The sequence below is a fragment of the Ambystoma mexicanum genome, chromosome 4p, assembly GCF_040938575.1.
Source record: "Ambystoma mexicanum isolate Mex_15411 chromosome 4p, UKY_AmexF1_1, whole genome shotgun sequence".
NCBI lineage: Eukaryota > Metazoa > Chordata > Amphibia > Caudata > Ambystomatidae > Ambystoma > Ambystoma mexicanum.
In genome coordinates this window covers 1,088,653,877-1,088,669,670 of record NC_090927.1, presented here as the reverse complement: position 1 = coordinate 1,088,669,670, position 15,794 = coordinate 1,088,653,877, and the positions used below count along the sequence as shown (strand labels likewise).

The window sequence follows — 15,794 nt, the reverse complement described above, 5'->3', positions numbered from 1 at the left end:
AGTCCGAGGGACAGGAGAGTGGAGGAGTGAGTAGAGGCGGGTAGTGTGGAAGGAGGAGAGGAGAAGTCAGGTCTGAGAGAGGAGAGAGTGAGATGAAAAGGAAAAGCCTGACCCATCTGCAAGGCATTATTCCCTAAAATTATGGACTATTATAGACCATTTAGCCCTTAGCATGCTGAAGGAGAAACAATTGCTATATACTATCCTGGGGCTAAACACGTCTGGGCTAGAGAGGAGGTGCTTGAAGACAAGAGAAGATCCTAGGGCCCATTTACATTTTAATAAAAACCGTTGCATCACCTCAGAAAATTGGACTGCTTCTTGTGCCATCTGCAACACTAGTCATTGATGCTTTTTTTAGGTTTTACTTCTGCATCTGAAAGGACACATTTCTGACTGAAAGGTAGGTAATCAGCCCCAATCAATAGCAAAGTTATATTTGCAATCACTTCCTGTGGGTAAAAATATGTGTTTAACAAGTATGCAGAAGGTCACTTGAAATGTTTATGTGAACAGAACACTGGCTGCGGGACAGGCAAAAGCTCAGATCCCCGAATAACATGAAAGGACAAGATACTGTCAAATGAAAGGAAAACTCCTGGAAGAGAAGAGGGAGTGATCAATATTAAGGATATCTTGTTTGCAATGATTTCATTCTCCTGGGTAGAAAAGATAGGAACACTCAAGTGCTGGACCTTGCTTCGGAGGACAGGAAATGTAAGATGCACATTGGATGTGGCAAGGAGATTAAAAGTGGGCTAGTTAAATGCTTTGTAATCAGTGCTTCACTTCAGTTTGTGTCAGTGTTTTTAATGGCAAACTGTCAGATATTACACTTACAGCCCTTGTGGTATGATTCAGAGATCCATCAAGGTAATTCCGTAACCGCCACTTTTCCTGCAAAGCCAAATTATAATTTTTGGCGGATTTACCACCTGCAGAATTGTCTTGCAGTAAATCTGATGATTTTCATAGGAAAAGGAGCAGATTCACCTGCAGCTTGTTGCTGGCGGTAAAGCATGCCTGCCTGCATTTGAAAATCAAAAACCCTGAGATGTATGCCCCGCCCACAGTCACAAAAGACTGCCTATTTGCACACGGCCCCGCCCACCTGTCAAAAAGGTAAACTCAGTTGTTGTAGCCGTCATTAGAAACACGTTTGCCGTTTGCACTTTACAGTGGAATGCAATAAATGTGAATGTTCAAGGACATGCATAACCACCCAAATTGCATAGGACGAATGGCATTCGCCATCCATAAAAGCAACACACACAAAAAACCAAGAGAGGATATTTTCTTCAAATAGTGTTTTTGAAAACGTTAACATGTGTGCAAGTTTTATACAAAGGTTTCTCCTGGAACTCACAGTACCGAAATGGGACATTTCACCTTAGTTGTTTGTTATTTTTCATGAGGTTTTATAGTGCAGTGGTGAGGTGTTCAGCCTTATCTTCTCTCGCCTCTTCTACTGCTCCTCCTTACTCTTTGGACTACCTACTTCTCATCTCACCCCCCTCAAATCTATCTACCATTCTGCTGTTCGTACCCTCTGTCTCCTTACCTCCCGTGACTCCATCTCGTCTTCCCTCTCCTCCCTTTGCTGGCTTCCATTTCACTCTCAACTTAAATTTCACTTTCTCTGCCTTGTCTTCAAATCTCTCCATTATCTTGCTCCTCCTTATCTCTCCTCCCTCCTCTCTTTCTACACTCCTTCCCGCTCCCTTCGTTCAGCTGATCACTTCCTTCTCACTGTACCTCCGTCCCCTTGTGCCCCCTCCCGTTTCCACTCCTAGCAGCTCCTAGCTCCCCTGCACTGGAACTCCCTACCTCTCTCAATCCGTTCTATTCCTACCTTCTCCTCATTCCGCACCTCCCTTAAAGCTCTCCTTCTCCACCCCCCGCCTTGAAACCTCTCCCTCTTCTTACTCCCCCTCCTTCCTTTATCTTGTCCCCTCGATTATCTCCCTCCACTCCCCGCCCACCCCACTCTCATCCTTCCCCTTCTCCTCCCCACCTCTCCCTCCCAGTCCCACTGCGCTACTCTCCCTATTCCCTTCAGTTTAATTTCTCTTCTTACTGTTTTGTTGACTGATTCATAACTGTAATTTGCTTCTAACGTTACATTGTTTTATGTTTTATGTATCAAGTTGTTCAATTGTGCAGCCTTTTGGTGTAAAGCGCTATATAAACAAATAAATACAAATACAAACCTGATGGCTGTGGTTCAATCCCCGAGGTCAGCTAATTCATCAATTCAAAGAGGACCTTCAATGTTTCATTTTATCTGGGGGGGATCGAGTCCACCCTCTGAAAAAAGTTGTTGGACTCTGTCCACTCACGTGTACCCGCGACTGCAAACTGGCCAGAAAGAATGAAAGCTGAAGCGAAAAGAAAAAACGCAGAATACTGCTTTGAATCCAGTGTCATAATGACACCGGATTCAAAGCAGTATTCTGCGGTTTTTTTCTTCGCTTCAGCTTTCATTCTTTCTGGCCAGTTTGCCTTATGTTTTAGTCGCCCTTCAATTTAGGGCAACTAAAACATAAGGTAAACCGGCCAAAAAGAATGAAAGCTTAAGCAAAAGAAAAAAGGCTTTGGCGCCGTTTCCGGGTCCCATCCAATCCTCCATCCGATTGGCTGCAAAAGACTGCTGCCGGTAGCCAATCGGATGGAGAATTGGACGGACCCGAAAAACCAGAGACTCCAGGGTCTTCCCCGGAGAAATGGCTAAAAACCCAGAGTCCCTGGGGAAAACCCAGAGGTTAGGGTAGGTATGCGGTAAAGCTTTCATTTTACCTCCAAGAACCGGCAGATTTTCCATGCAGTAATAAAGCCAACGGTAAATCGACCAAAAATAACCAGGCAGGAGTCCTACCAACTCCGAAAATGGGGACATACTGCCACTTGTAGTCCTGTGGTAAGTCCACAGGACCAATTGGATGTAACTGTAATTGAGTTTGGCGGTATTGCAGTAGATTACCACGAGAATACAGCCCAAATTCTTACTACGAACCAATGTTGAATTCTATATGACCTTACGGCTTTTAAAGAGCTTTAGTGGACATTGTTTTTAGAAATTCCATTTGATTCTATCGCTATTTCTGAAGTTATAATAGCTTTAAATTCTAGCTTAAGAATGTTTTTAAGCCCACGCAAACAGTCCACTTTTTGAAGATTGCCGCTATTAATAAACACATAGCTCTTGTGCTGTAGAAGTCACCCACGCGTTGCTTCAATAGATAGATGCTTTTTTAATACTCATACTATACTCTCTTACATGATGGTAACATGGCATTATACTTACTGGTTTTTTATCACTAATTAATCCCAGTGCTGGCGAGGAAAGGGAATAGGACAATGCTAAACCAAGGAATACAAAGGCCACATATCCAACTTGCAAATGAAACTGTGAAAAAATAAAACATAAAAGTTGGTCAGAATTGTATAAAGTGAAAAGAATTGGAAAACGAAAATGTAATCTTTGGTACTTTTTAAACATTTATTACAAAATAGCAATGTATATCATATGTTACATCATTCACATTAATAATAAGATTACACAAAGAACACCCAGACATTTTCTACAATTGGCATGCATAGTCAAGAAAAACGCTGCAAGGGCTTTCTGATTCTCAAGAGGCGTCAACTGCTACAAAAAAGGCAAGTTCACAAACTGTCGAGTTAATTTCCTTAACAAAGAGCATATTTTCTGCCAACTCAGAAAAGATCTTCATCCAGCCTGCTTAAAATGTTCTAGTTGCCTATGCTTCCTCAAGCCCCTACCATCACTTGCTTACTTACACTGGCCCAGCGACTGAAACTGTGCTTCATTTGGGGTTAAAGAAGTGATAGGCCACAAGTTAGGCACACCATAACAAAGCAACATATTGTGTTATATATGATGCGGATTGAAATTAAGAGTCTTACCATATACTTCTGTAGATGTGAGTATAAGACGTCTGAATATAAACTGTTCTCAACCTGTTCTCGAATTTGCAATCTCAAAAGCCAAAACAAAGATGTTTGAAAAATGTGTTTATTTACTTGGGATGCAATATACGTTTGTTCCGTTTCCCACAGGTTTACATCACAAAGAATACTTCAAATCCCAGCGATCATTCCATGGTGTTTATTTAAGATTTCACCAGGGCACTAGGGTTGTCCATCCCCCTCTCTCGTCTAGATGTAGCGTTTTCCACCCTAACCCAGGCTCCGCTCTTGCCCAGGTTAGTAGAAAGAGAATCTAACTCCTACAGTCTATTCTATATAGCTGGTTTTAAGAACCTAAAGGAAGTTGCCTTCTCTATCTAGACTCTCTCAGGGACTTCCTAGACTCACCCTATACTAACAGTTGGTTAGAAACTACCATAGGATCCAGGATGTGCCTTGAGACACTATCAGACTATTGTCTTCCTCTCGCACTATTGTTGCACTCTATACTCTCCACTCCCTCTGCTCCCCTACTCCCAATTCCTGCCACCTTCCCTCCTCCTGCTCTCTGCATCTTTCCTCCTCTGTCCCTTTGATGTCTTCCACTCTGACTACTGCCACCACATTTTAATGTTACTACTCCCTTGCTCCACATTACTACTCCCTCCTCCACACTACTACTACTAGGATCTTCACTCCACCTTCTTCACAGACACTCCTCTTTCACTCTCACTCCCTACACAGTCACTTTCTATGCTCTCTGTTCTAATCCCACCTGCTATTTTTTCATAAACACTCACAACACAGTATGACTTGCACTCACTAAGCAATAATACCTCAACTGCTCTGCAATTCGCCATCATTCCTGCTGCTGTTCTCTTGGTAAACTACCTTCTCCTCCTCGGACATCATCCGAACAACACACAGCTTCCTGCATTCTGGGGGTTCTTTTATCCCCATCCTGTAGTTAGTTTTCTGCCCAACCTGGTCCTATCTTCTCCACCTAGAAGTGGTAAGATTTACAGAAAGTTCCAGAGTGGCTTAAGACCCGCTCCTTTTCTCCACACTGTGTACCCGTGCTGCAACTATGGTGGCCTGTGGTGGAAAGTGTCCGAGTTCATGTCAGGGGACTGTGGCGAAGGTCCCCTGAAGTTAAGTTCGGTTCTTTTGAGCTGCTGTTCATCAGCTTTAAGTACTTGCTGCTCTTAGATGGCTGCAGTGGTTTTGCTACCATGCGTGCAGAGGTTGGTATTCGATTTGCAGCAACTGAGGTAGCCGCACAACAAACCCTAGCTCGTTTGTTTTCGTCTCCTGGCAGTGTTTGTACATGGATAGCATTGTGTAAATAAAATAATAACTAAACACACACACACACACACACACACACACACACACAGGATTCCATGGGCCAGTGATGGGCTGCTGTCCTGTGGGTGGTCTGCTCTCATGATTGTGGTTTTTCTGGCATTTCTGGAAAAGAAAGCGAGAACATGACTAGCACATTAGTTAAGAGGTTTAGGGTGATGTAAGGTGGTACTGCACATGTAAATGCTGGAACATGAGGAGGTGACAGGAAAGGGGGCCCTCTCAGGTGCTTCCTTTGGAGTAAGCTCTGGCTTCCACCCTGGTAGGCCTCCCACCCCAGGTTAGGAGAGTCTCCTATCCCCTCAGGACAAGGTCAGTTTAGGGACCTCATCACTTTTAGCATAAACCCTTATATCCCTACTCATGAGTATCAGTCCCTCACAGGATGGTCATTAACTTCTGTACTGCATTCTATCAGAAGCTTGTCGGAAACCTGTGTACTCCTTACCAGGACGGACAATTTCCGAGAGCCATCAACTAGCAGTCTATTGGGTTGTCATCAAGCCCCTCTCAGGATTCACAAGCACCACACGTCTGCTTTTTTTTCCGCTTGGTTTTATTAGGGTTCACAAGTGCTTAGCAAAGGCTTCTCCTGTACTTTGTGTGATGAATCTGAGGATGTTGTCGCTTCCTCTCTAGGGGGACAACTTTCCCATAGGGCCAGGGCAGTGCATCCACAGGACAATAGTCCTGCTGTGGGTGGTGTACCGATGGAGGATGACATGTGGAAGGAAGCCCCCTATGGGATTGGGGACAACTATTCTCAGGGAACACGGTATGCCCTCGCCTTATTACATCCAACGCCCCTCTCAAATACCAAATACCCCCTCTAAGTAGAGCAAATGTGCTCTGTTGCAAGATCAGTTACTTTGATACACTTGAAAAACCGTACCTACAAGAGAATACGAAGTATTTTGCATCTGAATTAAAAGTGACGAAGAAGACGATGGAGAAGGATCACTCGGGAGAAGCAGAATGAGCGGTCTTAGCTTCTCACGTGCGGTCATTTGCCCGAACAAATACACCAAACCAGCACAGCAGTTCAAAAGGAGTTCAGCTGGGAGGGCGAGGAGAAACAAGCCTCTGAGAAGCAACTGCGGGAGCCGTGCACCGGGCGGGCATAGCGGAGCCATAATGGGAGCCATAATGGGAGCCACAAACCGAGGGGGAGGAGAGCTTGAGCATGGTCCAAGCTGGAAGCACTACTCTGCTGTTGCCGAGACGTACCGCTGGGCATCCCATGCTCCAACAAACCACCTGCGAGGAAGGACGTGGAGCCGGGCAGATATAAATGCCTGCAGAACCGCTGCAGACTCTACCATTCACCCGAACGCGACCAAAGCCCAGAGGAACGCAGCTGTTGGGGAAATGCCAGTACCTGCCGAGAGGAAGGAAACGGGTACGTGGGTTACCCAGGAGGTCTCGGAGTTCTGGGGAAGCAAGATGGTAAATACAGACTTTTGAAAACGAGGGTCTGGGACCCTGAAGGGACATTGCAAGTCTGGAATCCGCACCCATATGGAAACCAAAATATAAAAGGGTCTGGAACCCTGGTAATCACTAAGAAAGTGGAATCATATGTTTGGCAGGAGAGTGAACCGAACAGATATGATAATTGTGAGTCTTGGGCCCACACCCATATGAGAAGCCGAGAATAACTGATATAGTGGAAGGAGAGGGAACCAAACACATACAATACCATAGGAATAACCAAGACACATGTGCCATAAGGGGATATTAGTTTGGCAGGCGAGTGAACCGAGCTATATTGTGAGTCTCGGACCCGCACCCATGTGAGAAGAATAAAAGGGTCTGGGGCCCATGTAAAAGAGAGACAGTCCATGAGAGCACATTAGCCTGTCAGGAGAGTGAAGGAACAAGTTACTTCCTTTGTAACTCTTTCTCCAGCATGAGTCTTGCATGGATTCACATGCTGATGAATATTCTAAGTCACCAAGCTGGGAATCCTCTGGGGAAAAAAACACAGTTTAGCTTTAAACTTAAACTGCTCGTCTCCTCTATAGCCTATCAGTGTCCTCTGGAAAATACTGCCCCCACCCAATGACACTCGTCCTCCTAAGCGCCACCCCTTGTGGCAATCTTCAGATTTGGTAGCGCACATAAAGTGGCAGTCTAAACCAAGAAGAGCCAGAGAGGGGAAGGAGGGAGGGTACACATGTGAATCCATGCAAGACTTATGCTGGAGAACAAGAGTTACAAGTAAGTAACATGTTCCTATTCCAGAATGGGGTCTTGCATGGATTCACATGCTCATGAATAGGATTATACAGCAGTACATATACACAAACACGGGAGGTGGCAAAGGCTCACAGAAGAAATAAACCTAACCCCTGAAACAGACTCTCCTCAAAACAGGTTGCATAACACCGCTTGGCTGACCTGGGACTCTGCCCTGGAATCCCTGTCGACACGGTAGAATTTTGTGGAGGTGTGGGTAGATCTCCACGTAGCAGTCCTGCAGATGTCGAGCCAGGGAAGCCCAGAGAGAAATGCGGTTGTTGCTGCAATGGCTCTTATGGAGTGGGCTCTCAGCAAGCATGGAAGCAGTCTGTTGGGCACACAATGGCAATGCATGATGCAGCCAGAGAGCCACCTGGAGATGGAAGCCTTAGAAAGGGCCTTCCCATGTCCCACAGGTTCAAAATTGATGAACAGCTGAGACGTCTTCCGAAAGTCCTTTGTGCGTGCCACATACAACTTTAGGGCACAAGCAACATCCATCGCATGCAACCCTATTTCAGCAGGCAAAGAAAACTGGTAGAACCAAAGCTCAATGAGACGCAAGTCTGATGCAACCCTTCGGCATGAAGGAAGGATGAGTATGCAGAACCACTGTAGTGGCGTGGAAGGACAAATACGGAGCCTTACATGAGAGGGCCTGTATCTCCGCGACCCGCCTGGCCAAGGTGATTGCCACCAGGAAGGCTGTCTTCCATGACAGAATCTGCAAAGGGACACGATGCATTGGTTCAAACGGAGGCCCTATGAGCTTAGACAGAACCACGTTCTGTTCCCAAACCGGGGCAGGTGCTCTCAACGGCGGGAATGTCCTGAGGAACTCCTTAAGGAGCTTGTGCAAACACAGGGAGAGCCTGGCCAGAGCCCATGTGTACTGGGAAATGGCAGCCAGGTGGACCTTGATAGACGCATGTACAAGACCAGCCTTGACCAGTGAAAGCAGGTATGGGAAGAGCTGCAGGGCAGTCACATGCAGCAGTGACATTTTTCACACCAGGCACCAGTGCTTCTATTTGTGCCTGTAGCAAGTCAACGCAGAGTGAGCCCTGGCCTTGGCCAGGAACTTCTTGCATTCCAAACGCAGCGAATAGTGTCCAAATTCTAAGACTGCCGGAGTCAGAGACGATGGGTCGTGGTGCAGGATTGACCCTCCTTGGGAGAGAAGGTCGGGAAGTGGAGGCAGTTGGATGGCTGGGACCACCGACAGATGGAGGAGAATGTCAGAGTACCAGATCCACCTCGGCCATGATCGTGCAATGAGGATCATTTTGCAGTGGCAAAGTCTGAGTGTGTTGATTGCACGCAGGAACAGCGGAATTGGAGGGAAGATGTACAGGAAGAGCCCCCCCCCAGGGGAACGAGAAGGTATTCCCCTTGGCTCCTCAGCTGAAGATATTTACTGGCAGGTTTTTGACACGCAGTTGGTAGCTGTTGTAAAGAGGTCAATCTGAAGAAGACTCCACTCGCTGAAGAGGTGCAACAGTTGTGCTTGCTGAAGCTCCTATTCGTGGGAGGACAGAAGCTCCCTGCTGAGAGAGTCTGCAATGGTGTTCTTGATACCTGGCAGGTAAAACAGGACTAGAAACATGGGTTGAAAAATGGCCCAGCACCATAGACACTGGGCCTCCAGGGAGAGAGTGGGGGAGCGCATACCGCCCGGTTTCTTGATGTAAAACATGGTGGTGGTGTGGTCTGTGAAGACACGCAACACTTTTTCCTGGAGCTGAGGCTGGAAAGTCTTGAGGGACCAGGACTGCATGCAGTTCAAGGGAATTTATGTGCAACTCCTTTTTCCTCTGGGAGCCAGAGGCCTCTGACCTGAGAATGTCCTATGTGGGTTAGCCAACCCTCCAGAGAGGCGTTGGTCGTCACTGTAGCCTGATACAGAGGGGGCCTGAAAGGGAGCTCCGTGAGAGAGGTGCAGACAAACGGACCACCATTGCAGGGATTGAGAGAATGCCCGATTGAGGGCAATCTTGTCTGTCCATCTTATTAATATTGATCTCTTATTATGCGCCACACGCCTGTAGGCCTCAGGGTGCACATAAAACAACAAAAATACACACATGCAGTCCATTCAGAGGGGTTAAGAGAATAGGGGGATACACTTTTACTTAACCTGGATTCAGGTTTAAGAGTCGAGTCTTTATGGCCTTCTTGAAGGCGAGCAGAGAGGGGGCTATTCGCAGGGACAAAGGGAGAGCACTCCATTCCCTGGGGGCTAGCACATCAAAGCTTGTCCCACCAAATCTCACCAACCTGAATCATGGTTGCAGCAGTTTAAGGTGATCGCCACAGCATAGGGATCTCATGGGCTGAGCCGCTACTAGGCACTTCATTTAATAGGAAGGTGTGATGGCCAACTAACATTTATAGGTCACTGCAAGCAACTTGTGGGTAATCCTGTTCTCAACTGGGAGCCAGTGGAGGGCCCGTCTTGAGGGTGTAACATGATCATGTTTAGATAGGCCCTGGAAAGCCCTAACAGCCCCATTTTGAGCAATCTGAAGGGAGTTTAAGTTAGCTCAAGATGTTCCAATCAGAAGATTGTTACAGAACAGACAGGGTCGATCTGAGCAGTGAGGAGGTACTCAGGGGAGGTGCAAGATGTGCTGGTTTGTGTCGGTTGGCACTTTATGTCATACCTGGTTCATTGCACTCAGTGAGGCCTGAAGCGGAGAGGTTGGAGCGTAATCTGCCTGAAAGCACATTTTTGGTGCTGCATTTAAATAGGAGTCTGAAAGAAAAATGCAATCCGCAAGTCCCAAAAAAAACTGTCCCTGAGGATGCCGTTTTTTGCGCCCCGATGTCGGCAACGCATTGAAGAAAAACCTGCATCACAGGACCCCGTCATGGCTGCATTAGGCCGGATAGAGCAGTCAAGGTTGGAGGGCAGGTTTGACGAACAATGAGGGTGGCCCAGCTACAAACAAAATCCTCCACGCTGGAACAAAAAACCAGTGAGTTGGATAAACAGTGTTCACAAACTCTACCCTTGGTAAAGTAGAGTCGGTGGCAAAGGGTTAGCATGGCAATGTAAAAGAGATTAGAACATCTTGAGAATGCAGTGCGGGCTCCACAGCAGCGGGTTATTGGTCTCTGTGAGAGATCAGAAATGTGAGGCGGACAACTTTGGGAAGAGTTTTCAAAATTCACGATTTTATTAAATGAAAAAGGTTGTATACAGTCCTTAGTATCACTACCCTAGCGAGGATTTCCCTGCCTAAAGTATCGAACGGAAACTCTAACTAAGGATATCTGTCCCTCACACTTCTACATTCAACAAATCAATAAGTAAAGGCATCGAAGTTCAACACAACAAAACAATATCACAATTAAACCTGTAATATGACCACAGTGATGATGGATCACAGCTTATGATCTGGGTGGGTTCACCTTCCCCAGATTCATACAGGGTTCTTGCTACACAGTTCAAAGAAAAAAAGAAAGTCCTGGTTGGTAACTAAGTTATAACACAGTTCTTTGTAATTCCACTGGACAACAGAAAGTTCCAATACTCCAAGGATATAGCACGATATAATGTTCTCTCTTCTTGGTCTAAGAGTGAACCTCAACATTATCTGCTCCGCAAGATAACAAATATTGTCTTTGTCAGGATGATTTTTGCCACTACTGAAAGCTTTCAAGAAATATAACTCCTCCACAGCAGAATTATGTAATTCTTCCTTCAGCACCATAAATGATACAACCATGACCATCAGGACCACAGTTCAGCACTTGGTCAACTACCTCCTGGCCTACTCCCATGCCAGACCTACTACTTCAAAGGTTTGTCATCCGAGTACACTCCCCTGCCCGAACAGCTCTTCACAAACAGAACGTGCTTCAGTGGTAACCTTCAATTCGAACAACTTTACAACAACTTCACAATGTTCTTTAATTTAGCAGCATTAACATTTTATCAACCTTTCCACCTTTGTGCTCCGAGATTCATCTGCAAATTATGCTCATCTCCCTTTGAATAACGTTCTTCAGAAGGTAAGCCTTTTTGCCACTTTTGTTTCCCCGCTGCACCAGTAACCAAATATTGTCAAGGATACAGATTTGTTCTGCTTCTTTCTTGTCTTTGGCAATGCGTCTTTTTATCAGTTGCTGTTATATAGTTCATCAAATATAAATAACAGACTTCACAACCCTGGGGTCTTCTATTACCCCCCCTTCCGTCTTTGGCAATATTTGTTGGACTTAGTGCTTAAGTTTTAGATTCTCTTGGCTTGGGTAATAGCTGTAGGCATTAGCTTTTAACAATGTTGCCTCCCTGGGTTGTTGGACTTTCCATAAACTCACATGCCCAATTTTACAGTCACTTGGTTTCTTATTATGCTGCTTTTTGATAGTTCTGTATTAAAAAATACTGTTAACACTTCTTTCACTCATTCGCGAGTGAAACTGCCTGCATGGACCACGCGAGCAGTATCGGAGTGTCCCAAAGTCACTTTCACACTTTGAACTCACTGGGTAGGTTGCACGCCTCCGATCCCCTCTGTGGTTCCAGGTCTTCCGCTGCTGTGGCTCCCAGCGACCCAGCAAATAATCTCATGTTCTGCCTTCGCCCGTGCAACTTGTTGCTGGAGCCTTCCTGGCTCCTGAGAGTTCCAGGTGCATGCCAGCCACAGGAGACCTTTCCAGAGGGAATAATTATCTTGCTGCTTTCGCCTTTTGCTGTGCAGCCTCTGCAGAGTGAGCCTTCAAAGGGCCAGCCGACCCTCAGCATGCTTCCCACTGCACAACCTCTGCACCTGGGACATCTGGAGACGGACCCTCTACGGACCAGCCACAGTCTTTGGCTTTCCAAGTGTCTCAGCGTCTTCCTTTTCCAGTCCTGACCTCAGCTGCATACACAGTCTGCACTGCTCCTTCTGCTCACACTGCTCTCCTCCTTTCTCTCCTGCCTGCACCTGAGGGGGCCTTTTAAGCATCCCAGTCTCCCTCAGGTGTTTGTCATTTACATCAATTAGTTGACCACTCATTCATTGTTCCTCTTCAGCCCCTTCCTCGTCCCAGTTCTTGGGGAACTATGGGACTTTTAGTCCCTAGTAACAATTCGTTTTTACATTTCTTTAGTTTTGCAATAAGCCATTAAAAGATTGGGGTATCAGGTTTTCCACTCCTCCTGACCTGTTACCCCCCACCCCTCATGTGTTCCTCCCACAGACCACCACCCCCAGGGACAGGTTCAGAAAGCGCCTTCCCTCTGCCTGGCCAAATAAGGGTCCCAGGTTAGGTTTTCTGGGGGAATCATTACTGATCCATCACATCTCCCTACAGGAGTTGAGGGGAATGACCAGATAGACTGTTTCTATTTGGATTCTGGAGTTGCTTGACCTTAAGGTGGACGAAGACCCAATATACGAAGACAAATGCTACAGGCTTAAAACATTGACACCCACAGTGATGCGGACGTCAGCAGGGGACCCCACGCTCCTGGTTTAGCTTAGTGACTCTCGCAACAGAGATAGGATCCTGAAAGCAGCAGCGGCTAGGAAAACTCTGGAGTTTCAAGGTCATCGAATTTTTCTTTTTCCCCCAGATCCCTCACCGGCCACCGAAAGGAAGTCCTTGAATGTTGTAAAAAAAGCTTTTCTGGAGCGTGGCATTAAAGCGGGACTGCGCTGACCTGTTAAGCTCAGGGTTTCCTGGAATGGAAAGGAATATCTTTTTTGGGACGGCAAGGGGCACAAAAGCTGTTAAAATCCATCCCTGCTGGAAAACCACTTGACGGCGATACAGGATGAAGGGTCCAGGGACAAGAGGGAAATGTCTCCCTTAATATTTTTTAATATAGTGTGGTTGTTGTTGAATAACATGTGTGTTCTTTTTGGCATATTGGTTGTTGTTGAATAACATATGTGTTCTTGATGGCATATTATTGCAATGTATTGGTTTTCTGTTCCCTTAATATGACCCGTTCTGGAAGTCTGAATATAATGTCCTGCATGGCCACCTTGCATACTGATGCTACTTTAGTATATCCCTGTGGACATACCTTGGACAGCATCCGACGAAGGCTTAGGTCCCATGATTTTTCCCACCTAGACACCCCTCTCCCCTACTAGTTGATGTGGACTCTCAAGATCGTTACCCAACATGAGCAAGAGGCTAAATGTGAATGTGGTTGCAACATGTTGGAGGCTTCCTACTTTTGTTCCTTTGTATTCCTTGTACAAGATTAAAACAAATACAACTAAAATAAAAAAATAAAAAAAGAAGACTGTTACAATAATCAAGTCTTGTGTTGAACATGGGCAGATGCAAGAAAGGATCAATTTTCACTAGAAAGGTAGGTTCTTATTTGGTACAAAAGTTTCGTCACATAGTGACAAGAGGAACAAAGATGGGAAACCTGAGATTTCATAGAAAGTTCAGCATCCAAATAGAGTCCTAATGTCTTTACAGGTTTGGCACCAGGTATCGTACAGCCCATGAACGTAAAATGGTTATAGATAGGGTCATGTTTCTTTCAGACCACGCAGGATGCAATAATCAAGAGCTCTGTTTTTTCCTCATTAAGGGCGCAGGAGTTAGAGGGCATTCAGGATTGAATTGCAGCAAATACTATTTACGGCTTCAGTAGCTTGGATGTAGTTCCCCCGATAACGCAAGGAGAATCTGGGTGTCATCAGCATAGTTGGTGTATTGTACCTCCAGACTGTCCAAGAGATCGAGTAAAAGCCTGATGTAAATGTTAAATAGAATAGGTGACAAACAGGAGCCCTGATGTACCCCAAAGGTAGTAGTAATGGAGGAAGCTTTTACACCATCAATGGCTACCCTAGATGATCTTGGGCCAAAAAGAATTGGATCCACTGGGCAGCCATCTCCGAGCAGCAGGTGATCTCTTGAGCCGATCCACTAGGTGTGTGTGTGATCAACAGGATCGAATGCTGTTGAGGGATCTAACATCGGCATCGCCAGACAACCCCTTTCCACAATACTGGATATGTTGGACTTTAAGCCAAATAAAGCTGTTTCAGTCCGGTGTTTAGACCTGAAACGTGATTGGTAAGATGTTATTTGCCTCCACAAATTCCTGTAGATGAAGATAAGCAACACAGTCCAGGATCTTCAGGAAGTACGGGACATTTGGAATTGGGCAATAGTTTTTCCCCGAGGTAGGGTTCAAGTTACATTTTTTTTATTTTTTTTATTTTTTATTTTTTTTAAGGGTGGCAATCCAGGCTTCCTTGAGACACAGAGGCCAACTTTAAAGAAAATATTCACAATCTTTGTAAGCCAAGGGACCAGGAGATAGAGAGAGACATTGAGGATTCTGGCAGGGCAAGCATCACCAATGCATGAGGTTGGGTTCAGCTTTGAAACAATCATAAAATATGGCAATCTGATATTGTGTATTGTCATGATGTTGAAGCGGAATGCTGTGCTACGGTACACCCCTCTGAGAGACCTAAAAATATCTGGGAACTGTACAAATCCTATTTGTTTTCTTAAGCTCAAATGGATTAAACTGACTGAATTCCTCTGTTGAGTCTGCGTAACTCGTGATTTCTCTTTGAAATCATTTACTGCGATGCCACAGTCTTTTTTGTACATTTCTGCTGTCTTTTTTTTCTTCAATTCAACAGAAACAAATGAAGTAAAAAAAAAAAGCAACATTCAAAAAAAGTGTGATCATGTGCCAGTGACTTGCTGCCACAGGGCCTCCAGAAATTCCTGCATGGGTCTTCTCTTAAACCTGCAAAAGGGGACTTAATAGATGAAGGAGGACATCATCACCAGCAGGGACTTGATGGACCGGACTGTTGCAATGGATGCTGTGGACAGTCGTCAGACTTTTCTCAGGATGGCCTTCACCCTCTCTTCCCAGGTAGTCGCCAGACACGAGACTGTGTTGAGTCAGGCGCCCAGGAACAGCGCATTCCAAGATGGCACTACACAGGACTTCAGATAGTTGATCGAGAATCCTAGCGAAGTCCGAAGTTGTATGGTCTCTGCTGTGTACTACGTTGCCAGCGCGCGGGAGTGGGACCAGATGCGCCAATCATCCAGGGGAGGAAGTCAAGGGTGAGCTCCTGCTTGTACCACAGCTCCCCGTTGTACCTTGACAGGATGGCGAGGCCGTTGGCGGCCTTGATGGTGGAGGCTGCTGTGGTGACAATGCGCTTCCCTGAGGCCTCAAACTTCTTTTCTTCCTGATACGGAGGCACCATGGATGACGAAGGGGGGTTGGAGGACCCCTTTCTGGGGGTGGCTGAAACCAC

General features: G+C 45.9%; 1 protein-coding gene across 2 annotated transcripts in view; it reads right to left on the bottom strand.

Moving 5' to 3' along the window:
* SLC18B1 (solute carrier family 18 member B1) overlaps positions 1-15,794 on the bottom strand; it is a 759,286-nt gene that overhangs the window by 354,466 nt on the left and 389,026 nt on the right. For both annotated transcript variants that reach the window (XM_069606672.1, XM_069606673.1), the window contains exon 8: positions 3,305-3,406. In XM_069606672.1, coding sequence (XP_069462773.1) covers positions 3,305-3,406 — 102 coding nt within the window. The remainder of the gene's footprint in view (positions 1-3,304; positions 3,407-15,794) is intronic.